Source organism: Nomascus leucogenys, chromosome 15, assembly GCF_006542625.1.
Source record: "Nomascus leucogenys isolate Asia chromosome 15, Asia_NLE_v1, whole genome shotgun sequence".
Classification (NCBI taxonomy): Eukaryota; Metazoa; Chordata; class Mammalia; order Primates; family Hylobatidae; genus Nomascus; species Nomascus leucogenys.
The window spans coordinates 50,047,586-50,073,638 of record NC_044395.1 but is presented as its reverse complement, the minus strand read 5'-3'; the positions used below and the strand labels follow the sequence as shown (position 1 = coordinate 50,073,638).

Below are 26,053 nucleotides of genomic sequence, written 5' to 3'. Positions count from 1 at the left end.
CTAGGGCCTGAGCTCTTTAAACCACAAACTGCTAGGAATCCTGCAGGTGGATCTCACCTACAGCTTGGCTCAGTTTCCCTCACTGGGTTTGCAGGACGCTAATCTGTCTGATTCAGACATTTTGGCCCCTGATGCTTTGAATTCTAATCCTTCCACTGGGGCAGCCTGCCTTGAGAATGCTAAAAAATACAGCCCACTGGTCACACCCACCTCAAGGGAAATAGAGACTGCCTGGGGTAATGGGGGTCAGAGAGGAAGGAAGCCCAAGCTGGGGTCATTGTGGGTATAGAGGGCCACATGGAGGTAGAGGAGCAAGGGGGCCCAGGAGTGGGAGAGGGAACAGGATGGAGCTAGGGGTGGGCAACCAGGGAAGAAGGTCCTGTACTCCACAACTGTGTAGAGGGAGTGCCCTGGTCAGGGGGATGCCAAGAAAGAAATGGCCCATCGCTGTGTAGATATAACCACCCACAAACATGCTCCTCACCCTGTCCCAGTTGCCACCTTTTGGCCCCAGAACTCCTGGCCTGGGCAGTGGGTTACCTCATTGTTGGTGCCGACGTCCAGCAGCACAGGGAGGCACTGCTGCGGGTTCACTCCTCCGCACGCTGTGTACAGGGCCAGCTTGCCCACAGGGATGCCCATGCCATAGCAACCCAGGTCTCCCAGGCCCAGGATGCGCTCCCCGTCAGTCACCACCACGGCCTGAAAAACAGCAGGGTACCATCAATCAGGGACAGCACTTCCTGTGACAGAGTGCTTGTTTTAGCAGCCCCAGCCCATCAGGCTTGGCGACTGGATGCCCACTGGCTTTGCTGGTGTGAAGGAGCGTGTCTGGGCTACGGCCAGAGCATTTATTCACCTGCAGGTGGCCAGTCCTTCCTGGCAGGCTGGTGAGAAACTCTACTGAGAGGAGATGACAGAAAGATGCCTGCCTTGCATTCTGAGCTTCAGGTGGCGGCTGCAGAAACAGCTGGAGGGAAACCACATCAAGTCACTTCACTCTCCCTCAAGGAAACTAAATAGACACTCTCAGCCTGAGACTTGGGGTGGTGGGGAGGGAAGGGCATAATTAAAGGAGAAAATGAAAAATAAGTGTTCGTGCTGCTGCTACAGCTCCAGGGTTTAGAGGCTAATCTAAGTGCTCTCTGACCTACTCCTGGATTATGAAAAATCCGATTTGCAAAGAACAGGGCTCCATGTGACATCTAGGATCACTATTGCATATGAAATCAGGAAAAGTTTCAGGCTGCACTGGGATTTACCTTTCGCATTTGGCAAAGAATTGCTGAGGGCCTACTATGTACTAGATGTAGTGCTACTTCAAGGCTTACCTACTGTGAATTAATAGATACGAATGAAGCTGATGATGATGATAGGAATAATTGTATTATTATAATGGATATTCTTTTATTCATTCATTTAATACATATTTATGAAGCACCTACTTTGCATAAGACACTGTGAGAAATTCTGGAGGAGCTTCAGTTTGCACATCTACAAAAACAAATATGCATGGACCCAGCCCTTAAAGGATTAATGGGCCAAAGGAGAGATGGAATGTGTATATTAATAATCATGATTCTGGGAGGAAAGCTGGACTGCAGCAGAATAGCATAAAAGGTGGCAGAGATTAGAAGATGGGAGGGTAACCCTTCATGGGTGAAGGGACACACATGCCCTACCTTGGACAGGTGAAGACTGTGGGGTGTGGGTGGGGATAAGGGCATTTGATACAAAAGAAAGTTAAAATCCAGGGTAGAGGTGCTGGGGGTGGGGAGAATGTAGGGTGTGTTTGGGGAATGAGGAGATGTAGGTTGCAGGAAGGGAAAGAATGGAAAGTCAGGCAGGAGTCACACTGTGAAAGGCCTTGAATGTCTGGCCCAAGGAGAGCCCCTCAGTGTAACGGTAAAGTTGTTTGTAGGCCACTCTCACCTGCTCACCAGCACTAGCTCTCTCTATCTCTAAAAGAGTTAAGTTTATAGGTCCCTCATCCCTTCATTGGAACCTGGCTTTGGATCCATTTTAGGCTACAAATGTCCTGATGGGCTATGAACACCATAGGGTTTGGTTAAATCCATGAAGGTACATTGCTGGGCAGTGGGGGTAAAGAGATGAAGACCCATTCTTTCCCTGGAAGAGTTTATGAATGATCTGGTACCCAAAGGGCTTATGGGATCTTCTCACTTCCTTTCTCTCTCTTTTAGTGGAAATAGGTGTAGAGATTCTTAAAAACATTCCTCTGCTTCTGGAAAAGGGTCTCTGGAGAGTGCAAGAGATCCATGAAAATAATGATATTCTCCCTCAGATTGGTCTACTGCCTCTGTGGAGAGTGCTCACAGACTGCATCTCATGTGACCTTCCCCATAGCCTGGGCAGGTAGGCGGATCTGAGATCGTTATCTCTGCTTCACAGGTGAGCAAACAGAAGCTCAAAACCTTTATTTTCTCCATATATTTGTTAAGTGTCGGCCACATGCCAGGCACTGGCTGGATGTTTCCACATCAATTATCTTAAAGATTAGATGACTTAGCAAGGTCATCTTGCTAGTGAATGTGACAGGGCAGGGTTCCTGGTTCATGGCTCCTTCTACCACCCCAACTGGCTGAGGTAAAGTGCCTGTGATCTTGGCAAAGTCCTGCCCTGCTTTGGCGCCACCCTCTCTGTAGCCTGCATCTGACCTCCTCTTGGTAGATCTCCCTGTTAGAGACTATGCCCTCATGCTGCCCCTGGTGTCCAAACTCTGGGCATTTCTCTATCGTTTCTCCTAATTAGAGCTTCCTTATTATGGTTCCCATTCTGTCAGAATCCTTCTCTGTGCTGAAGGGGCAGTGAGTGACATGAAGTTAAACAGTGGAAATCTGCTACTCCAGGCTGTTATTCCCACAACCCTAGGATGGTGACAGGGCTCTGCAGTGGCACTTTGTCAGCCTGGACATGCCCCAGGGCACTCTACTGCATGCCCAGCTCCTCTGAATGAGTGTCTCACCTCCATCTACTGTCCACCTGCAATCCTACCATGGTTATAGTTGAGTTATTGCAACAGTTTCACAACCAGACTTCTTGCCTCTCATCTTCCTTCCTTCCATTCTCTGCTGCCAACCAATGTCAGATTCATTATGTCAAAAGCCCATTTTCATTATGCCATTCCCAGGCTCAAAGACCTTTAGTGACTTTGAACTTGTCCATAGAATAGAGTCCAAAATACTTAACTCTTTAATGATCTGAATCCAACAGACCTTCTGAAACTTATCTCCTGCTACACATCTGTACCCAGTTGCCTTCTCTGGCTGTGCTGGCCTTCTTATTCTTCCCAGACACACTCTGAATTTGCCTACCACCTCTCCATCTCAACCTCTCTATTCCTTTCTCCTGGAGGGTTCTTCTCCCTATTCTTCAGCTGCATAAATCCTGCTCATTATAATCTACCGAAATTTCTCCTTCCCCTGAATTGCTGTATCTACCATACACCCTTCCTGTCTGCTTGCCTGCCTTTCACAAGCGTGTATTAAGGACCCACTGCCTGCCAAGACCCGCACAAGGTGTTATTTAAACCTTTGATGGTGAAAGCAGCTGGGTTGTTATTTAACTTTGTTTTAAAATGCACATTTTATCTCACAAAACAGCCTTCATAGGTAATGGCAGGTGCTTTCGAGTCTGATAACCGGTTTTTGAATCTAGGATCCTTGATGATGTGCCATGTGTAATTTTAGATAAATAGATAACTATTCTGAGCTTCAATTCTCCATAAAATGGGTATAATAATAATAATAATAATAATAATAATAATACTTAACTCCTCAGGTTGTTGTAATGATGAAATAAAATAACATATGTCTCATTTTAACCTGGTGCCTTGTATAAAGTAAGAATGATGAATACATGGTTGCTGCTCTTATGATTGTAATGATGATGATTATTTAGGGCAAAGATTACATCTCAGACTTTGAAATTATTTCTGATCTCTCCAGTTTAGCATTAACACAGAAAGACCATGCAAGAATTATCTGTTAAATTAATGAATGAAAAAGAAACCAAGGGGAGACCTTGGCAAATGCAACATTTAAGAAAGTCTGGCCATGTGAAGCTTAACAGCTTTAACCTTGGCATCCTCATCCATTGTTATGGCTCCTACTGTCCTCTCTAAGTAGATGACACCTGTAGATAACTGTCTGCTGGACATTGCCATTCAAATGTCCAATAGTCTTCCCAATTCCCACGAGTCCCTAACCAAATGAATCCTCTTTTCCTTCTTACTCCTTTTGAGCCTTTTTACTCTGCTGTCCTCCTGCTCTCTGTTACCCTGTATCTTCCAAGTTCGAAAACGTCCAGTCTTCTTTGATTCTTCTCTGTTAGTCAACCACAGCCAATTGGTCACCAAGTTCTGCTGATTGTGCCTGCTTCCTATTTTAAACATCTGTTCAGTTACCTTCATATTATTGCTACTGCCTTGGATCAGATCATCCATCTTCACTTCAGCCACTGCACTGTTCTCCCAACCGGTCTCTCTACTAGATTTTCCCCATTCCATTTCATTTTTTCTGAAGTACACCCAGATATATCACATTCTTGCCCCCAACTCTCTAATGGTTCCCAATATCTGTAAAATAAAGCCCAAACATCTTAGACTGGCACTTAAAGCCTTCCATGGGCTAGGCCCAAGATGCCCTTTGAATTTCCCCTTTATTCTTTCCATGCTCCATCCAAACTGAAATATTTCCAATTTTGCACAAGGCTTGTACTTTCTTGAATACACGCCATTTTACTTCTCAATTTCTTTATCTCCTTGATACAAATCTTAACCACTCTTGCATGTTTCAAGGAACAGTTCAAAAAGCATTTCCCTCCATGAAGCTTCCCCTCTGAATTTTATCACTTCCTTCTCTGAATTCCCATAGCATTTTCTTCACCTACAAAACCTATCACTCCCTTCCTTGTATTATAGTTATGTACATTTCCTTGTGCTTCACAATAGCTTGAAGCTCTACTGGGGCCAGTAATGGGTTGTGTCATCTTTGATTCATCAGCACTTAACTTGGTGTCTGTAATGTGATACACTTAACTTGGTGTCTGTAATGTGATACACACACACACAAATGGTGGGCAATGTGATAGATCCAACAGAGAAAACAAAGTGTCTTCTGCACTGAACAGAGTTCAGACCTGCTGTGGATTAATAAGTTCGGAGAGAAGACACTGCACCCTGTTTTTCGTGACATCAATGGACCTTATGCTGGGAGCCACTAGTTCTGTAAATTGTCAAAAGGCTGAGGGCAAACCTGGGCAGCATCCTTGAGCTTTAAAGCCCAGCAACCTTTTCTAGCACAACAGAATCACATTTTCCTTGTTTGGAAGAGTTTTATAATTCATAACTCCCCTGTCTCTCTGATGACTCGGGGGAGGTTTGGGGGAGGCTGTGCCATATTCTTCCTTTGCCCACCTGCCTCAGACCTAAGGCCTTTTCTGAATTATTGCCCACACCCTTTGGTTTGGGTGGACCCAATGGGACTGGCCTAATACTGACCTGAGGATCAAATGTCCTTGCTTGCTCTGGAGCTTCCTTGGACTTGTAGCTATGGTCATAGCTACAAGGGTTGCCCACAGCGCTTTTTATACAACCCTCTTCTTCCTCTTCCTTTTGTTTCATCCTTCCTTCTCATCTTTCCTTTTCTCCTCCTCCTCCTCTTCTTCTGCTTCTCCCTCTCTCTCTTTCCACAACAAAAATAACTCACACTTCTTAGTTTCAAATCTTGGTTCCACTCCTCCCTTGCAAAGAACCTAACCTCTCAGCTTCCTTGTCTATAAAATGGGGATAACAATAGTCCCTACCTCTTATGGGGTTGCCATGAAAATCCAATGAGTTAATCTATGTAGAGCACTTGGCATCATACCGCATGAGGTGGATACGATGATGTGCTGCCCAGATCCTCCTGCAGGAATGAAAGAGTTATTTTCCCAGCTGTATCCTCAGATATCAGCCCACTTAGGGGAATTTCCTCTACTGAAGAGAGCCACCTTGCCCAAAGCCACACCTCCTTCCAAGGGCAGCCCAATACAGGAATCTAAAGGCCCACTCTGCTGCCTCACTTCTGGATGCCTTTGAAGGGCCGTCCCAGCTCCAGAGCCTCCTCAGGGGCTCAGCGGAGCCTTGCTTGAGATCTTACTGCAGCCCAGCCTCTCCTGCTCTATCCTGTTTCCTTCCTTCCCACAAGTGTTGACTGACCAAAGAGCACTCCCTAATATGTCTCTGAGACTATTTTTCAGGAAATCTAACCTCTGACAATGAGCACAGAGTGGGGTTTAACACAAACTGGGCCAATGCATGATAGGTAGGCACTTGGCACTAGCAATCTGCTCTAAGTATAAACACCTAAGTGACTGTTTACAGAGGATGTGCCCAGTAGCAGAGGAGGGTCCCTTGGCTCTCAGCACCTCCTCCTGCGAAGCTCCTGGGACTGGGGTGAGGGAGAGATTTAGGAGCTTGGGAAAACTGTTAGGGAGGAGGCTATTCTCAGCTGAACCTTCCTATAGGCTCCAGGCAATGGCCACTGTGGGAAAGAGTCAGAAGAGCAGTTCTCACTCCTCTTTGTGATTTACACTGGACAGCTCAAGGCAGCCTGGCCTGGCCCGCCCCACCCCCTCCTTCCTGAAAAGCAAGGCCCACAAAACTTCGTGGTCTCCCCAGCCCTGGGCTTTGGCTCCATTTCCCTCGCAGCCTGCTTTTCTTACATTGCAGTTTTCAACTCTGCTTTCTTGCTGGGAAAACATAGAAAGTCATTTTTTACTTTCTGAGTTGATTCAGAGGCTCCTCTGAACCACTCCTCTTCTCTAGGCAAGCAGCTAGCAACAGGTCTAAAGATACCTGTGCCTTGAAAAACTCTGTCTCCCCCACTTAGCAGTTGCTGCAGAAGTGACTTAGGACCACAGCTCTGGGCTGGGCACCAACACTTAATTGTGGGTAACCTCAGACAAGTCACTTAACCTCAGCTTGCTCATCTGAGACACAACCCTACACATCCTTTTTTTTTTTTTTTTTTTTTGAGACAGAGTCTCACTGTCTCTCCCAGACTGGAATGCAGTGGCCGAATCTCGGCTCACTGCAACCTCTGCCTCCCCGGCTCAAGTGATTCTCCTGCCTCAGCCTCCTGAGAAGCTGGGACTATAGGCGCGTGCCACCATGCCCAACTAATATTTGTATTTTTAGAAGAGACGGGGTTTCACCATGTTGGCCAGGCTGGTCTCAAACTCCTGACCTCAGGTGATCTGCCCGCCTCGGCCTCCCGAAGTGCTGGGATTACAGATGTGAGCCACCGTGCCCAGCCCTTTTTTGTTTTTGTTTTTAAGACAGAATCTTTCTCTGTTGCCCAGGCTGGAGTACAGTGGCACAAGGCTCACTGCAACCTCTGCCTCCCGGGTTCAAGCTATTCTCCTGCCTCAGCCTCCTGAATAGTTGGGACTACAGGCACCTGCCACCACGCCCAGCTCATTTTTATATTTTTAGTATAGACGAGGTTTCACCATGTTGGCCAGGCTGGTCTCAAACTCCTGACCTCAACTGATCCGCCCGCCTCAGCCTCCCAAAGTGCTGGGATTACAGGCGTGAGCCACCATGCCTGGTCTCACTCCTACACATTCTTCAGGACCCACACTGGGGGTTTCAGAAGTCCTTACTCCAACTTCTCCCAGTGACTGTGGGAATAGAATGAAGTAATGAAGTAGAGGTTCTGCATCAGTTCCCAAGTGTTATGAAAGAATGATGAGCAGAGATTCCCTACCTAGGTAGGGAGACCTTCCTCTCCACTTTCTAAAGTAACTGGAAAGTACACATCGGAAAACAAGAGAGACTGTGGCTTGGAATTCTAAACCTTTGAAAGGGCATCTAGGGGTGGGGGGAGAGGAACCTCCAGAAAAAGGCCAGTGAGTAGGGCAGGGAGGGGTCGGGGTAAGCCAGAGGCAGTCCAATCAGCTCTAGTGGACCTGTTTACATGCCAAACTACAGGCCCAATATTCAGAGCTCCTGGCTTTTCCAGAGAAGCCAGAAATCCAAGTGCTTGGATATCTATTTCTCATGAAATCTCCTGATTTAAAAATGTTGCCTACAAATTCAAAATGTTAGAAAACCACTAAGAGCCAAATCAAATATGTTTAGGGGTCAAATTGTTTGACTGCTCATTTGTAGCCTGCGATTCCCAGGTAAGGGAGCCCCCTCAGGCCCTGACTGTACTGCGGTGTAGGCTACAGCTGCCTCCACCACCTCCAGTGATGACAATATCCATTCAAGTGCCCTTCGATGTGTATAGACTTTATCAGAGTTAATCCTCACAATAGGAAAGCAAAGCTCAGAAAGGATATCTGCACACGCAGCAGGTAAGTGAAGCTTCAAGGCCAGAATCTGGGACTGTCTTATTGCAAAGCCAGGTCTGATTCCTCTATATAGTCGCTGGGACTGATCTCTAGGTTTCTTCAAAATGAGACAGGAATAAAGTATGGAGGTGGTCCCAGGCACTCACCTGTGTACTCTGCAGAACCACAGGGTGGGTGGGCAGCCAGTGACCTGTCTGCCCCTTGTCCTTTGGGGTCCTCTCTTTGGCAGCACAGATGCAGTGTACTGTCACTGTTTCTGGATCAGTCTTTCTAACTAGACTTCAAGCTCCTTGAGTATGGGCTTGTATACATTCTCTGTATCTGAACCTCCAGGGAGCTCTTCCAGAGTAGATGTTTACTAAAAGAAGGTTGAATGCAACTGAATTCAATATCATGGTCCCAGATCTGCTCATGCAACTTAACATTCTCCTAGAAGCTCTAGATGTCTCTCTTATTTGGGGCCTGCTGGAGTCCTACCTCTTCCAGGGTACCCAAAGCCCTGTTTCTCTTCCTCTAAAATCACAACGGTTGTGGTCTCCATCTCTTTGGCAATTAGCATTCAGTATTTAGAAGGTTCTCAAAATATGTTTATTGAAGTCAATAGATATTTAGCTCCTAAGGTTGTATTTTGAATTTACATCTTGGTTTCCCAACCACAATATGAAGCAAATTGAGGGTAGGGTCCATGTTTTTCTCATTTTGCATTCCTCACAGCAAGGCCCTTGATACAGTTGTGCCCTGATAAGAGGAACAATTAAAACCTGAAATTGAGTCCATGATCCCCTCACCAAGCCCCTGTGTCAGCTTGGAGGAAAGGGTGCCTTTTTCTTAAACAGAGGTACCTTTTCATCATTCTTTCTAGTTCCTCATAATTTGCAGAAGAGCCCCAAAAATATTAGTGGAGAACCTCCTGGCACAGTATCTGTGACATGGAAGATACTAAGCATGTCTATCAACTGAATTCATTCAACTCTGTAAGCATCTACTGAGTGCCTCCTATGTCCAAGGTTTCCCCATGGTTGAACTGTCCAGGAAGGTGAGTGAAAGAGATAACTTTACAGGACCCCAGCAGCATATCCACTCAGATTAGTCCATCCAGTAAGCTGGCTTCCCTTAATGTCCTCAAGATTTTATTATAAATTCATGCTAGACATGCTCTGGAAACTTGCTTCTCTGGGCCTGGGACCAAAACCTGCAGGGCCTGCAGGACATATACCTGGAGTCTAAGCAGATAAGCAGGAGGGAGAAGCACAAGGCAAAATGATACCCAGACACAGATGTAAAAAATGAGCTAGGACTAAAGTCCCAGGGCCTTGGCTATGGCTCGAGCCTGGCTCCTGAGGGCCAAGGTTCTGTCCCCAACCTGGTCTGTTTTTAAATGATATCATTCCCTGGAGAGAGCCAGGAGTGGGTGGGACATAAAGGGAGGTAGACAGAAAGAAGCTATATTTGGTGTCCAGTGGAGAAGGGTGGAGGGGCTCAGGGAATGGTCAGGGAAAAAGAGAGAGAGGCCATGGTCCTCTCTTTGGCAGCACAGACACAGTGTACTGTCATTGTTTCTGGATCAGTCTTTCTAACTAGACTTTGAGCTCCTCGAATATGGGCCCATATACCTTCTCTGTATCTGAACCTCCAGGGAGCTCTTCCAGAGTGGATGTGTTGGAGTACCATGGCCTCCCAGGCAAGGCAGGGTGATGTGAGCATTGGCCTTGAAAGTTCCTTGTACTATACTTGGTCAGCACCAACCCCTCCCCAGCTCAGGTGCCAAAAATGCCCTCACCACCCAGCCAGTGGATGTTCTGCATTTTTGCCTCATCCGTTTTGTTTCCAGAAGTGACAATGATCTTAGATACCAGAACCCCTCAAACTCCTCCATAGACATCTCTATAGCAGGAGGAGATCTGGGGATTTAGCCAGAGGCTAATACATTTCTACAAAGTTGCATGTTTTATGTATAAAAATTAACATCACTAGGCACGGTGGCTCACGCCTGTAATCCCAGGACTTTGGGAGGCCTCAGTGGACAGATTACTTGAGCCCAGAAATTCAAGACCAGTCAGGGCAACATGGCAAAACCCCATCTCTGCAAAAAAATACAAAATATTACCCAGGCATAGTGGCCCATGCCTGTTGTCCCAGCTACGGGGGAGGCTGAGGTGGGAGGATCACCTGAGCCTAGGAGATTGGGGTTGCAATAATCTGTGACTGCACTCCAGCCTGGATGTCAGAGTGAGACTCTGTCTCAAAAAAAAAAAAAGTTAAGGCAACTTTTGCATTCTATAATATATATTGTTTGGTATGTAGAAATGTTTTCTTCTTAAATTTGTGAGTAAAACGGATGCTCCTGGAAGAAATGGCAGGTTTATTTTGTCACTCTACATTTATGCCCCTCATCCCCACCCCCACACTGCTGTGTACCCCCAGGGTACACATACCCAAGTGTGAAGATATTGTCCATCATAGGCTTTTACTCTTGGTGCACAATGTCCTCACTCCACAGCCTAGTCTCTCCACTACCTAACTGTCCACAGCCTACCCCTAAATTCAAGGCCCAGCTCCACTGTCACTTCCCCCAGGAAGTCAACCCTGAATCTCCTCAGGCTAAAAATCATCATTGCCTCTAGAAGAACACCCTCAGTTCTTTTCGTGTACTTTATCTATCTCTGGACAAGTTCCACCTTGTTAGTCTTTTGTGCCTTTGGCTTATTTTCCACATAACATGTCAGCTACTTGAGAAGAGAGTCTATGCCTGATTTCTCTCTGTGTCTACCATGGAAACCGGCATCATATATTTAGCAAGGACTCAACACATGCTGAACATATCTTCAGACTAATAATCACAATAATGAAGGGCAATGTCACATGGATGCCTGGTTAATGCAAACCTCTGCTCTGTGGTGTATTTGTACTTGGCTATAACAGGTCTGTGGCTTAGGAATGGGGGTAGTATGCTGCCTTCAGTGTCATAATGGCTCATTTTATAGCTGGAAATGACTCTGGTTTAGGCTGAAATGATTCACCCAACAATGACTGAATAGCAATGAAAACGGGATCATACCTTAATATTGTCTTCTGGCCAAGAGTTCAGCATTGTTGCAAGATGACCTTTGTCATGAATGGTGATGAACAGTCCACTAAAAGAAATAAAACACGTACACACAGAGAAACCAGGCAGTCAGACTAGGAACTGAGCAAAGTCCATAGTACTAGGTATTGCATTAATTAAATTTGCCCATAGACCTGGGCAAGAAAGATTCCTGCCCGAAGCCCCAGCAGTTTAGAGGGTCATCCTCTGGCTTTCTTCCAATTGCTTCTCTCCACAGGGCAAGGAGTCCATGGGGCCATGGGGTGTGCCCACAGGGAGCCTGTGCTCCCCAGAGTCTGTGCCCTTCTTTCCTTCCTCTAGACCAGTACCCAGGATGCCAGAATTCCCTGACCGAATGGCCCCAAGGCTGATTCCAGGGACTGTTCGGGCCTCTTCTCCAGGTCCCTCCTCCCAAGTACAGACCACATTGCAGTAGCTGGATCCCTAGGCCTGAGTCTGTGACTGAAACTTGGACATGTGGGTGGGGATGTTCAGACACATGTACATGAGGTTCTTGCAGTGGGGGATGGAGCTGGGGATGGGAAGAGGGGTTAGTGACAGTCTTGAGCTACTCCATCATCACACACACACACACACACACGCATGTGCGAAGGCAATGGGGGTTGGCCACGGGCAGACAGATACTGGAGGGGAATCAAGCTTTGAAAGCAGGAATTATAACTTTTGGGATTTGCAAGTTTGCAGCTTTTTGCCTGAAGGCAGTCCAATCTGCAGGCAACTTGGGGCAACAGAAGACCAAAGTCTTAATAGCTTGAGGTATCAGATAATAGAGTTGGGGCTAGAAGAGAAGCCAGGAAATGAAGAGGGGGTGGGTTCTGGAAGGGAATAAGCTGCAGAAAGGATAAACTCCCCAATCTACCCAAATTATTGGCTGACCACTAAACTATGCACACACAGGGGGATTGGCAAAAAAAAAAAAAAAAAAAAAAAAAAGTACAGCTGGAATCTGAAAGAACCAAGCAGAAATTTAAGTTATTGCTGATTAGGAGAGACAGAGTTGAGAATTTGAGTCCAGCCAAATCAACTCCCTCCTAGAACAAACATTACTCATCTGAGAAATAAAACAGAATCCAGGGTCCATAGAATCTAGGGTACATTGAAGTCCATTGTAATATTCTGCTTACTTTATATATGTAAGAAATTTTCCATAATAAAAAAATTAAAACAAAATAAAACACCAAAAAAATCACTGAACCCCAAACTGTTCTTGACGTCCACATTTCTTGCCAGGACTGTTCTTTCACTCTCCTCCCTTCCATTGCCAAACTTCCTAAAAGCATTGCCTACACTAACTGCTTCCATTTGTTCATCTCCCATTCATTTCTCAACCCACTGCAGTATGTCTTGTCTCAACATCATGCTATCAAAACTGCTCTTGCAAAGGCTACAAATGACCTTCACATTCCTAAATGCAATGAACACTCATCAGTCCCCATTTCCTTTGTCTTCTTGGTAGCATCTGACACTTTTCATCACTCCCCTACCCACCTTTTGGCTTTTGTGACTCCATTTTCTTTGAGTTTTCCTCCTACTTCTCTGCAGCTCCTTCTCAGTCTCTTATGTTGGGTAAGTCATCCCGCCATTATGCATTAAAGTTCCTCAAAAATCTGTACTATGCCACTTTTTTTCTTACTCTTATTCTTTCTATTTGTGATCTTATCAATACCCAAGGCTTTTGGCCAATGACTCTCAAATATCTATAGACCAGCGTTTCTCACCTTTGGCACTATTGACATTTTGGGTTGGATAATTCTTTGCTGTGAGGGGGGTGGTTGTCCTGCACATTGTAGCATGTTTGGCAACATCCTTGGCCTCTACTTTCCAGGTACCAATAGCACCTCTCACTACATTGTGACAACCAAGAATATCTCCAGACGTTGGCAAATGTCCCCTGGAGGAAAAAAAATTATCCCTGATTTTAGAGCCACTGCACTAGACCTTTTATTTAACTGCCTACCTGATATTTCCCTGTGCATACCTCAAAGGTACTTCAAACTTAGCATGTACCAAACCAAATTTATCATCTAATCTTCTACAATTATGACTCAAAGACAAGAAAAAACAAAGACTCAAGACAAAACTGATTCTCTTTCCTACTCCCTTTCTCAGTGAATATTTCCCCGACATAACTAATTTAACAATTCCAACCCCTTGAAATCATCCTTAATGGTCTCCTCCCTTCTTTTATACAACCCATTGCCAAGTTCTTCATTTGTACTTTCTAAATAACTCCTGGTTCAAACACTTCTTTCATCAGTAACACTACCTCCTTTATCCAGGCTTCCAATATCTGTTGCCTGAAGTGCTGCAATAACCTTGTAACATCCACTCTTGCCTCTCTCCTATTTTCTATATGCTAGTGAGAGTGATGTTCTTGAAATCAATGACACATCGTTTTACTTCTTGTGCTAACAATAGAATAAAGACCAAAGTCCTCAACATGCCTACAGAATCTTGTCTGGCTCTTGCCAACTTCCTTACTTCATCTCGTTCCACTCCTCTTCTCACTCCACACTCTTCAGCCACACTGGTCTTTTTCCATTCCTTTATGTGCCATGTTCTTCCTACTCCAGTGCTACTTTGAAACCGCCTTTGCAAAGATTATGACAGTGAGAGAAATCTAGCATGGCTGACTTCATTTTGCTTCTAGTCTCACAGGCTGGCTGTCCTCACTCATTATTGGGCAGGACCAGGCTAACCATGGGAGGAATTTAGTTTCTAATTTAACTTTGAAGCAAGTGTGATAATAGTCTCTCCATGAAACTGATGCCTTCCTTGTTCAGTTTTGGGGGCTGAAACTGCCTTTGTAAGACTAAGGAAAGGCCGCAAGATTAGGATTATGGAAAGGGCCTGACCTCTGCTAAAATGTAGGCATAGTTTCTATAATCCCTTACTGCTCAACAGCCATGTGGCTTGAGGTCACAAGATTTTTGACTTCCCTAGTTGCTCCTATAGATAACGTCACTATTATAGGACCTAAGATTGGTCTTTTGAGGTGTTTTTCAGATTTTTGCATTCTGGCAACCAACTGACCCCACCAAGACCCATGACTCATGACTCAAATGGTCCTGTGGCCCCTACCCGGAGGTGGGCTCAGTGCACAAGAACCATTTTCCACACTCTTATCATTTCATCCCCAATCAGCAGTGCCCATTCCCTAGCCTCCTGCCCACCAAATTATCCATAAAATCCCTAGCCTCTGAGTTCTCAGGAGGCTGAGCCACTCCCTCCTCTCAGTTGCCTTGTGTTGATTAAACCCTTCCTTTAATGCAATACCATGGTCTTCGTGAATTGCTTTTGTCTGTACAGTGGGCAAGAAGAACCCATTGGGCAATTACAAGTTCACATACCATTCCTTCTGCCTAATACACATGCTTCTCCTCACTCTTTAGTTAATTCATACTCATGCTCTTGATAACTTCCAATTCAAAGTAGAGGCTCTCTCCTATATGCTCTCAAAGTACTCCATCCCTACATAAACAAACTTGTCACATTTATTTGTGTGGCTATTTGATTAATAATCCCCATCCCCCTCATTAGACTGTGAACTTCAGAGGGCAAAGTGTGCATCTATTTTTGTTGTTATTGTTCACCACTGTATCCCTAAACTTAGTCCATAATAGATGCCCAATGCACAATTTCTGAATAAATGGAAAATGAATACATGAAAGATGATAATGATAGTTGAGGGATGAGGATGAAAAGTGTTGAATAAAGCTGGAAGAGAGTTGGAACAAAGGCAACTTGTGTGTGTGCTATGTTGTATCATGTTCAAAGGATCATGTGGGTTGTGCTATTGCCTGTGGCTTAGAGCAGGAAAATGAGCACGTGGAGATGGTAGATGACCCAGGAAAGAGGAAAACACCAGACTTTAAGACTTGGGGAGTCCAAGTCTTTATTTACCACACTGAAGTGGGGCAGGGTAGGTATTTGAATTAGCTTACTCATAAGGTTTGAGAGCAAGGTCCAGGTGAAGGGTACCAGAATATGCCATCCTAAAATGTGCCTGTTTGACCTGTAGATTATTTTGAGCTAAAGACCATCTAGAATAACTAGAGGCAGGAAAAGCTCTCAAAACAGGGCACAAGTTTTTCTTTTGTAAAGGAAATTTACTTCTATAAAGGAAATCTCCACTTGCAGAGATGGCTTCTTCTCCCTTACCAGGAAGAGGAAGACTCTTAACAACTCTTATCAATGGAGAAGGCAAACAGGGGTAAGATCCATGCACTATTTTAGACCTTACCAAAGCTCTGGTGTGGTTAAACACAGGATAGGTGTGAATACTTAAATTATCTGTGTACATTAAAATAGGCCCTCTTTGTTGAAGATAAGAAGGAGAGAGAGGACGGACACTTAAAATGAACATTTTTACATTTAAATTTGAGCTACCAAAATTTCAAAGGACTCTTTTTGCTTTTTCTACATGTATAATTTCATGCTCTGCTCTGCAAAAATAACACCTTTTGAAATGCGTTAAGAGCTTTTAACCACTTCTCAAAGTGCTTTTCCATCTATTGCCTAAACTGCGGCTAGCTACAAAGGATTTTGAAAGGATTGCCCTGGTTGGGGATTTTGAGATGTCTAGTCCAAAGACTTTATTTTATAAATAAGGACACTAAAGTCCAGAGAGGTGAAGTCACTTGTCCAAGGTCACACAGCTCATAAGCAGCTGGGTCTACCTGAACCAGGATCCTGAGTCCGATGCACTTTCCACTAATGCAGAATATTGGTTTTCTCAAGGATCTAGTTCTTGACAGACACCTAGAGGTGGGAAGTGTACCAAACAGAAATGCACATTGGGGTCCCTAATAGTTTTCTTTGAAGTATATTGAGGAAGTAAAATGTGCGGGGCTAGGGATTATGATGATAAGCAAATGTATTGCAAGTCCCAGCCAGAACCTTGCCCATCCTTCCATTTCCTGGCAAGTACTGCATCTAAAGCAGCTCAAAGAAGATACAGTACCCCCAGGGAAGAACACCTCTTCAATGACCTCAGCAATGTATTTACATATTTAGCCTATTTTCACTCAGAAGATACCATTTTCTCCAGCAGTAACTAGTGATGGGGTTGGTTCTTATCTGTTTCCAAGATGATATGGTGGTTCTGGGTCCCCACCCAAATCTCATCTTGAATTGTAATCCCCATGTGTCAAGGGAGGAACATGTAATCCCCACATGCGGAGAGAAGGAGGTGAATGGATCATGGGGTCAGTTTCCCACATGCTGTTCTTGTGATAGTGAGTGAGTTCTCATGAGATCTGATGGTTTTATAAGCATCTGGCATTTCCCCTGCTTGCACTTCTCTCTCCTGCCACCTTGTGAAGAAGGTGCCTGCTTCCCCTTTGCCTTCCACCACAATCGTAAGTTTCCTGAGGCCTCCCAAGCCATGTGGAACTGCAAGTCAATTAAATCTCTTTTCTTTATAAATTACCCAGTCTCTGCTATTTCTTTATAGCAGCATGAGAATGGACTGATACACATGAGATTCTGATCACCTGAGGAATGCAGACACTCACCCCTTCTTAGTGGCTTCAGGAAGAATATTTAGGTGCCTCAGGAGGTGCTCTTACCTAGGCCTGCTTAGTTTCACCCTGAGATCTCAGACCCACAGGAGTCCCTGAGGCTGGAATGGGGATTTTCAAGTGATTTCCAATCATACAAAGCACTGACAAGTGATGAGGCTTCAAACAACTCAAGTGACGGTTCACAGAAATGTTAGAGAGAATGTAGCATAGACTAGGGGTTTAATGTACGTGCTTTGCAAATGCAGGCTCAAAACCCAGCTCTATTACTTCCTAGCTACATGGCTATGAATAAGTTACTTCCCTTCCTCAAGCTTCAGTTCCTCATGTGTAAAATGAAAGAAGTGACACCACCTGCACCATACACTTATTTGTTACAATGATTAAATAAGACAATGTATCTTTAAAAAATATATTACAGTGTCTGCTGGCCCATAGTAAATACATAATAAATGGTAGCTCTTAGTGTTGCTGACCTTAGCTCAGAGGTTAAAAGTGTGGGCTCGGGAGTCAGATCTCCTGGGCTCAGATGCTGGCAAAATGTCCAGAGAGATATTTGGCTTATAGTAAGTGTTTGGTAAATGTTTGTAAATAATTATAAATTAGTGTTTTAGTGAGAATCATCCATTTCAATATGCATGTTTGTTAGGAGCCATGATGAATAGTTATATGTGTTACTGAAATAAGAAGACGGTTGTAAATAAAGTATGGCAGGTAGAAAATCTTTCATTATGTGGGTCACTGAGTTCCTACAAAATAGAAGGATCTTTGGTGATGCACAATTGGGACTAATTTTCCATGTTCCCCGCAAAAGCTAATATTCAATGAGAAAGAGATCAAGGGAAAACATGTCACAAAAAGGCAACACTTATTTTTATTTAATGAGCTTTTTTTGAGTATCTCTGTTCCAGGGACACTGGCAGGCCCTTTATGTACATTGTCATAATGCTCTTGCAATGCTATCCAGAGGGCATCACCATCATTTTACAGATGAGATTAACAGGTAGATCTGTGAAGGTGGAGGTGAGATTAGAACACAGGTGTCTTAGATCCCAGAAACATGGCCCCTATAGGTGTGTGACTTGGGACTAGTCACTTCACCTCTCTGTGCCTTAGTTTTCTCATCAGTAAAATGGGGACGATGGTTTCTCCATTACAGGAATGACTGTGAGAATCAAACAAGGCAAATTTGCAAAATCTCTGCACACTCTAAAACCCTGTACACACGTGAATCTTAATATTTGACTAACCTTGTCTAGTATGGTAAGTCTGAAGGGGTTGCTAAAGTGAGTCTCCCTGAGATCCCGCTGATATGGTTTCCTGGCAGCTCTTTAGGGATGATTGGGGTAGTGATTTAGGGGCCAAGGGGCTCTCTGTATTCCACAGCTGGGTCTGTTTCAGTCTTCTCTCCTTCTCAAAACCCCTGGGAATGAATGATGTCCTGTGAGGCACTGCCTTTGACAGCTAATGTGACATGTTTAAAGTGGTATTATCCTGCTCTGAGGCACAATGGGAGGCAGGAAGGTGGGAAGACACAGGAAGCCGCGGGCCAGGCTCTGCAGAGGTGCAGAAACATTTCCAGCTTTTGAGCAAATTATAGGCTGCCCGGGGATCCCAAGGCACTAAACATCCTGCAGTGAGTTACTGCAACCTGAACACTCATCAAGGCTAATGACTCCTCTGAGTCATTAGAACGCAACTTCTTTTGCTACTCCTAAAACTGAGAACATGGGCATCTGGAATAGAGGCAGTCATGGAAATCTTGCTTTTAATAGCCATTAACTGGAACATGACAAAAACAAAAATAATTTTAGCTACTGATTACTTCTCCCAAGTTTTTCCTGTTTACTTCAGGGAATCAATTTTGGAACTTGAGGGATGGAAAAATATATGGTGGATATGGCATGCTGCCTACCTATGGAATCCAGGGTTTAAACAAATAGATGTCTTGCTTTACATAAAATATAGTTTATTCCTGAAAAGCTGTGTGTAAATAAAATCTCTCTCTCTCTCTGTATATATATATGTTTTGAGAGACAGGGTCTCACTCTGTCACCCAGGCTGGAGTACAGTGGCATGATCTCTGCTCACTGCAACCTCTGCCTCCCGGATTCAAGTGATTCTCCTGCCTCAGCTTCCCAAGTAGCTGGGACTACAGGCATGTGCCACTATGCCCAGCTAATTTTTGTATTTTTAGTAGAGATGGGATTTCACTATATGTTGGCCAGGCTGGTCTTGAACTCCTGACCTCAAGTGATCCACCCACCTCAGCCTCCCAAAGTGCTGGGATTACAGGCATGAACCACCGTGCCTGGCCTAATATCTATATCTAAAATTATATTGTATGTGTACTCAGGAGGTTGCTGTTTAAAGGGAAGCTACAGGGAATTGCTCAGGAACATACATCACTGTACCCTGATTCATGGCTTTCACATTTGGACTTTCCTACTTTTATTTCCAAAAAAGACCACAGGTTCTCTCTTAGCTGGTGCTTGGTCATCAGGGCCCACTGACCAAACGAGTGGTCAGAGAAGGGGCATGGCTTCTGCTGCATGGAGATTTGGGTTAAGTATGCAGAGAGGGAAGGGAATGGTCATTTAACAAAAATTGCACTGAGTACCTGATCTATTCCTTCAAATACTTATTTCATTTGGTCTGAAAGGCATATTTGTTATGGGCTGTTCATCCTGGAACAGGGTTGAAACTTCTTTCTGTCCATTCGTGGAAGCAATTCATTCTGTTCTCTAAATATATTCTATTCTCTCTTGCAGGCACAAGGCAGGCTGCCCTTCCATGATTTGTTGAAATAAAGCACAGCCCGGTGACCTGCTTTGGCTAATGAAATGCAACATGACACCTCTGGGTGGGAGTGTTTCAGAGTCAGTGTGATTTACTATCTTCTCTTTTTCTTTTTGCCACATAACCTGTAGAGTTCCAGATAAGACTACTTCATTAGCCTGCATCCGGTGTGAGGGTGACATAGAGCACAGTCCCTAGATGTGGGGGTCAGAGGCGCATGGTGCAGAGCACAGAATAAACTGTGCTTTAGCCATTGAGATTTTAGGGTTGTTTGTTCCTCAGCATAATATGGCTAGGAAACATTTTGTTTGTTCAATAAAAATGTCCAGAGATGCTCAGTTCCAATTTAATCAGAGCTTCAACCTGTTGACATGTTGGAGCTCTGATTAAAGTGGAAGGGAGGAAACCCCCTTTTTGAGGGACTTTGCACTGCTTTTCATCTCAGCAGCCACGGTGCTTTCAACAGACCTCTGGCAATGAGAGCAAAGGAAAAAAATTCCTTGTGGGAAATGATGCTATGACACTGGGAGGTAGTAATTGATATTTAGGAAATTATATCTCTGATGCATATCTCTTCCCACTAGACTCATGTTCCCTGAGGGCAGGATGACATTTGTTCCCAGGGCCTAGCGTAGCACCAGGCACACGGCAGGTACTCTATAAGCGATGTATGTGTTAGGTATGGTGACTTGTTCAGAATATGGGTGCTGGAAGGAGGCGGAGCTGGACCTTTATTTTGACAGTTGTAAACTAGGCATATAATAATGTTTACTTCGAAGTATTTCTATGAAGATTAAATAAAAGAATATATATCAGGAACATGGCCTAGGGCTTGGCATGTGGTAAATTCTCCAAAAGCGGTAGCTGATATTGGTTACTTATGGTAGAGAGTGGAAAAATACCCAAACCTTTTCTGAGTGAGAAAAATTTCCAGCCATTTGAGTTATATCCCTCAGGAAAATATGTTGAAATTTGAAGTTGTGAAGGCTGTCCCATCCCCAAATATGCCATCTCATTAATTGATTATTTAGAGTTGAAAACACTTGGAGAAATTGTAGTTTCGGAAAGGGAGAGCTGACCTGTCTTTTCCTGCATGCAGCCTATGATAAAGATTCCTCTGGGAGGGGGAACCTCTCCATACCAGGGGAGAAAATGCCCTTATCATGAGAGACTTGGAAATGGAGGCTGGGATCGACTTGAATAAACATACTTAACAAAGTAACACTTATCATCGTCCACCTGTTTTACATTCCCCATATATCTTCCAGTGACTCCCCTAGGAAATTTACTACGCCCAGCCAGATTTTCTTTGTCCTGTCATTTCTTCTCGAATTTATCATTCTTCGTCCAAAAGGCACAAAAGCATCTTGCTTTGGCCACTTCTACAGACTTCACTCTCTTAAGATCTTCATGTATATGTAAAACTAACACAATTTGTATATTTTTCTCTTGTTTATCTGCCTGATGTCAATTTGACTTCTAGAACCAGCTGAAGAGCCCACTAAAAGCTATAAGGGGGTGGTGGAGGTGATCTCCAGCTCCCCACAAATTCTACTGTCGGGTGCCTGTGACCCTATTTGGAATAGGGTCTTTGCAGACGTGGTCAAGTTAAGATGAAGTTAGTGTGGGCCCTAATATAAAAGCACTAGTATCCTTATAAGAACAGGAGAAGACAGGGACATGCAGGGAGAAATACCCATGGGATGATAGAAACAGAGATTGGAGTGATGCATCCAGAGGCCAGGAATGCCAAGGATTGCCAGCAAATAACAGAAGCTAGAAGGGGCAGCAAGGAGTGTCCCCCACAGGTGTCAGAGGGAGCATGACCTGCTGACACCTGATTTTGGACTTCTTGCCACTGGAACTATGAGAAAATAAATTTCTGTTGTTTTAAGCCATCCAATTTGTAGTATTTTGTTACATACAGTAGCCCTAGGAAGCAAATATGCCAACCATCCAATTTTTGTGTAGTAGCTATGAGTAGTGGTGATATCACAATTCCTTCCCTGTACATTTCTTAAAGCTCAAAGTCTGTTGGAATTTCATCAGGGCAAGTGTAAGTGAAGTTTCCTCCATCCGACAAAGGCATGCAAATTATATCACTATCTTCAGTTTCCATCAGGAGCCAGAAAAATCCTCCTGAATGTTTGAATTCAGTTACACGAGAGAGAAAGAAAAACAAAGATAATGTTCACTTAGGAGAATGTTATTTCTTGAGAAAAAGACTCTTAACCCTTATCTCGGCCTGTAGAAGAGTGATTCTTGGAAATTTCCTAAAATAGAATTGAAAAAAAGAACCCTCAGCAGCACCCACTCAAGTAGACAATGTTCATTTAGGCTTCTTGGCACCGAGTCCAACAATAAAGGGCTTAATTAAAACAGTCAGTGACATTAGGCAAACCACTGCAGCTGGGCTCAGGAGGAGGGATACGCACTTTCAACTCTAACAAAGGCTCGCTGTTGCCAATGGAACCACCATTCCACACATTTTTTGGCAGGAAGGGAACCTGTCCTCTGAGGACCTGCAAGAGGCTATTTTTAGAGCTCAGCAGCAGTCTCCCAGAGTCAACAGTACAGCAAGAAAACATAGGTAGGTCTAAGAAGCCCAGGAAGCAGATCTAAGAAATCCTCGAAGGCTCTGTAGGCCTGGGGGGCAGAACTGGAGAGACCCAAGTGAGGTAACTGTCCACGCCTTGGAAGAGCTTTAAAATCACACTTTCCACTGCTTTCTGTGGAACGTCCTCAGGGAAGTGTGACTGCAGTGCGGGATGGGGTGGCCACAGACAACTGAACATGTTAGTGGTGGGTCACTCATAATCCTTCTTTGGTGTTATTTCCTATCCTGAAGAATATTTTGATTATTTGAACCCACTGAACAACCATAGCTAACTTCCTGTACCTTGGAAAGCTCATCCTGTTCGCCTCTGAGGCGGGAAGTTACAGAGGGAGTGGCTATGTCCCCCTCCCAGCCCCATGGAGGCCCCCTTTCCTTCTGACCCTCCCAGATAACCAGTGGATGTGGAGTGCTCCTGACTTTACAGCCCAGGTGTAAAGGTGTGGACCCTGACATCTGTCCATGTGACTCCATCAGTGGGACCTCCCTGGAATGGATGGGGGTTCCTCAGTTTCCCACACTTGAGATTAACAAGTGCTTAGGCCCTGTGCTGACTTCATACATTCTGCTTTGCGCCAGGCACTGTGCTGAGCACATGGAAAACAAGTATGAGCAAGACTTTATCTCTGATCCAGAGGGGTTTTCTGATGCAGTCAGATCAGAAACAAACAAACAAAAAAACCCAAAAAACCTTACAATGGGGTATAACAGAAACATTATTTGAAGACCGAGGAGAATTAGAGAACAAGCGGGCCCAGAATGGCTAGTTCACAGAGTGAGAGAGCTGCAGAGCTGGGCCTGGAGTCCCTTCTAGGGCCCCTTGGCCCTCCTCTTTCTCTGCCTCCCTCTTGTTCCTGCAGGATGATTTTCCTCCAGTAGACTCAAAGCTCAGAAGGGCAGGAACTGTATCCTCCACTTCCATTGATTGCATGGGTCCCCTAATGCAGCCCTGCAAACATAGCATCTACTTCAGAAAGGGATTTCTGCATAGATGGTCAATTCCTTTCTCTGAATGTGGGAATGGAGCATTTAGAACAAGAGCAGTGTAAGTTTTTCTACGACTATATCTAACTATGTGAGTTTGGGAAAGTTACCAGACCTCTCTGAGCCTGTTCCTCAGTCGGTAAGATGAAGAAGGTAGATCAGATAACTTCCAAAACTCTAGAGTTCCATGACTATAATCTAGCAAGGCACACAGTTACCTGTGACTTGGAGCTAGACAGACCTGGGTTCAAAGCCCAGATCCAACCCTTATTTATTGTGCAACTTTGGAAAATTATTTAACTCCACCAAATCTCCATTGCTAATTATTAAAATGGAGCTGTGGCCGGGCGTAGTGGCTCACGCCTGTAATCCCAGCACTTTGGGAGGCCGAGGAGGGCGGATCATGACGTCAAGAGATTGAGACCATCCTGGCTAACACGGTGAAACCCCATCTCCACTAAAAAATACAAAAAAATTAGCCGGGCGTGGTGGCGGGCGCCTGTAGTCCCAGCTACTTCGGAGGCTGAGGCAGAAGAATGGCGTGAACCCAGGAGGCGGAGCTTGCAGTGAGCTGAGATTGCGCCACTGCACTCCAGCCTGGGCGACAGAGCGAGACTCCGTCTCAAACAATAAAATAATAATAATAATAAAATGGAGCTGTAATCATTGAATCTATCTCACTAAGCTGGTATGAGCATTAAATAAAATAATACATGTATAAAGTCAGTCGTAAAGGAGCCACTCTATAAATTTTCAGGTGGAATTTAAGAAACGTTTGCCAAAGGTATGAATGTCACTGCCTCTCCAAGAGACACAGAATTTCATGCTATGGTTCATGGACAGGGCAGCCACATACTTTGGTTCCCGTGTCTTGACACAATTATTAACACAATTATTTATTTTTCTTCTCACTCTCAAAAACTCACTGATCTGTAGATCCAGTCTACTAATTTCAAAACTACATTTGCTAGGTGCCTACTGTAGAAAGTCAAGCTCTTTCTCTCAGTGGCATTATTTTGAGTCCTTTCCCTGTGTAGTCATTAATTAAAATCCTGGTAATAACACAAAGCCTCTATGAAGTGGCTTACAGTTGGCCATCCATATCCATAGGTTCTACATCTTGGATTCAACCTACTGTGGACTGAAAATATTAGGAAAAAAGGCTGGGCATGGTGACTCATACCTGTAACCCCAGCACTTTGGGAGGCCGAAGTTGGTAGATCGCCTGAGTTCAGTAGTTTGAGACAAGCCCGGCCAACATGGCAAAACCCCATCTCTACTAAAAATACAAAAATTAGCTGGGTGTGGTGGCACATGCCTGTAGTCCCAGCTACTCGGGAGGCTGAGGCAGAAGAATTGCTTGAACTCGGGAGGCGGAGGTTGCCGTGAGCCGAGACTGCGTCATTGCACTCCAGCCTGGGTGACAGAAAGGGACTCTGTCACAAACAAACAGATTAAGAAAAAAAGGCCAATTTTAAAAAAAGCAATGATAAAAAATAACACAAAATAAAAATGTAGTGTAATGACTATTTTTTTCTTTTTCTTTTTTTTTTTTTTACATTAAGTTCTAGGATATATGTGCAGAATGTATTGTTACATAGGTATACATGTGCCATGGTGATTTGCTGCACCTATCAACCTGTCATCTAGGTTTTAAGCCCCACATGCATTAGGTATTTGTCCTAATGCTATCCCTTCCCTTGCCCCGCTCCCTCCTCGACCCACCAACAGGCCCCAGTGTATGTTATTCCCCTCCCTGTGTCCATGTATTCTCACTGTTCAACTCCCGCATATGAGCGAGAACATGTGGAGTTTGGTTTTCTGTTTCTGTGTTAGTTTGCTGAGAATGATGGGTTCCAGCTTCATCCATGTCCCTGCAAAGGACACAATCTCATTCTTTTTTATGGCTGCATAGTATTCCATGGTGTATATGTGCCACATTTTCTTTATCCAGTCTATCATTGGTGGGCATTTGGGTTGGTTCCAAGTCTTGTAACAACTATTTACAGAGATTTTACATTGTATTAGGTATTGTAGGTAATCTAGAGATGATTTAAAGTATATTGTAGGATATGTATGTTATATGCAAATACTATACCATTTTATATCAGGGATTTGAGCATCCATGGATTTTGGTATCCAGTGGGGAAGAGGGTCTGGGAGGTTGACTATATATCACCCACAGTCTTTTGCTCTTCATGACTTTTTGGTAGTCTACAATTCACTCTTTGCCAAACTCTATGGAGGGAGACTTAAAGGTGTTAAACCAGCAAACCTCAGGCCTGGTTTTGGCTCCTTGAAGACCTGATCTTTGGACTGAGTCATGTCATTATTGCGTGAGTTGCCATATGTAAAAAGTAAGAAAGAAAGAAAACAAGAAGCCAACATTTATTTAGCTCCTATTGGGAACATTTTATAAATGCTACACCATTTACTTAACTGCCACAAGTCTGGGAGGTATATGTTGTTGTTCTCATTTACACCTGAGATTAACGAAGCTCAATAAGATGAGGTAATACCACTGAGGTAAGTTGTCAAAGTAGTAAGGGAAAGCAGGTAAGAAACCATTGTGCCTTCTTGCCTTTCTTGTTGGAGTTTCAGGTAATGATTGTAAAACACTAAGCCCTGTAGAAGACAGGCTTCTATTAACATAGAGAAAAACTGAAA

At 44.3% G+C, this 26,053-nt stretch overlaps 1 protein-coding gene across 3 annotated transcripts in view; it reads right to left on the bottom strand.

Annotated features, from left to right (window-relative positions):
- ME3 (malic enzyme 3) overlaps window positions 1-26,053 on the bottom strand; it is a 222,733-nt gene that overhangs the window by 59,527 nt on the left and 137,153 nt on the right. For 2 of the 3 annotated variants that reach the window (XM_004090597.2, XM_003254551.4), the window contains exons 5-6: window positions 11,420-11,495; window positions 541-702 (exon numbers count right to left, since the gene is read on the bottom strand). In XM_004090597.2, the coding sequence (XP_004090645.2) occupies window positions 541-702; window positions 11,420-11,495 (238 nt within the window). The remainder of the gene's footprint in view (window positions 1-540; window positions 703-11,419; window positions 11,496-26,053) is intronic. The other variant, XM_030794682.1, reaches the window with a different exon arrangement.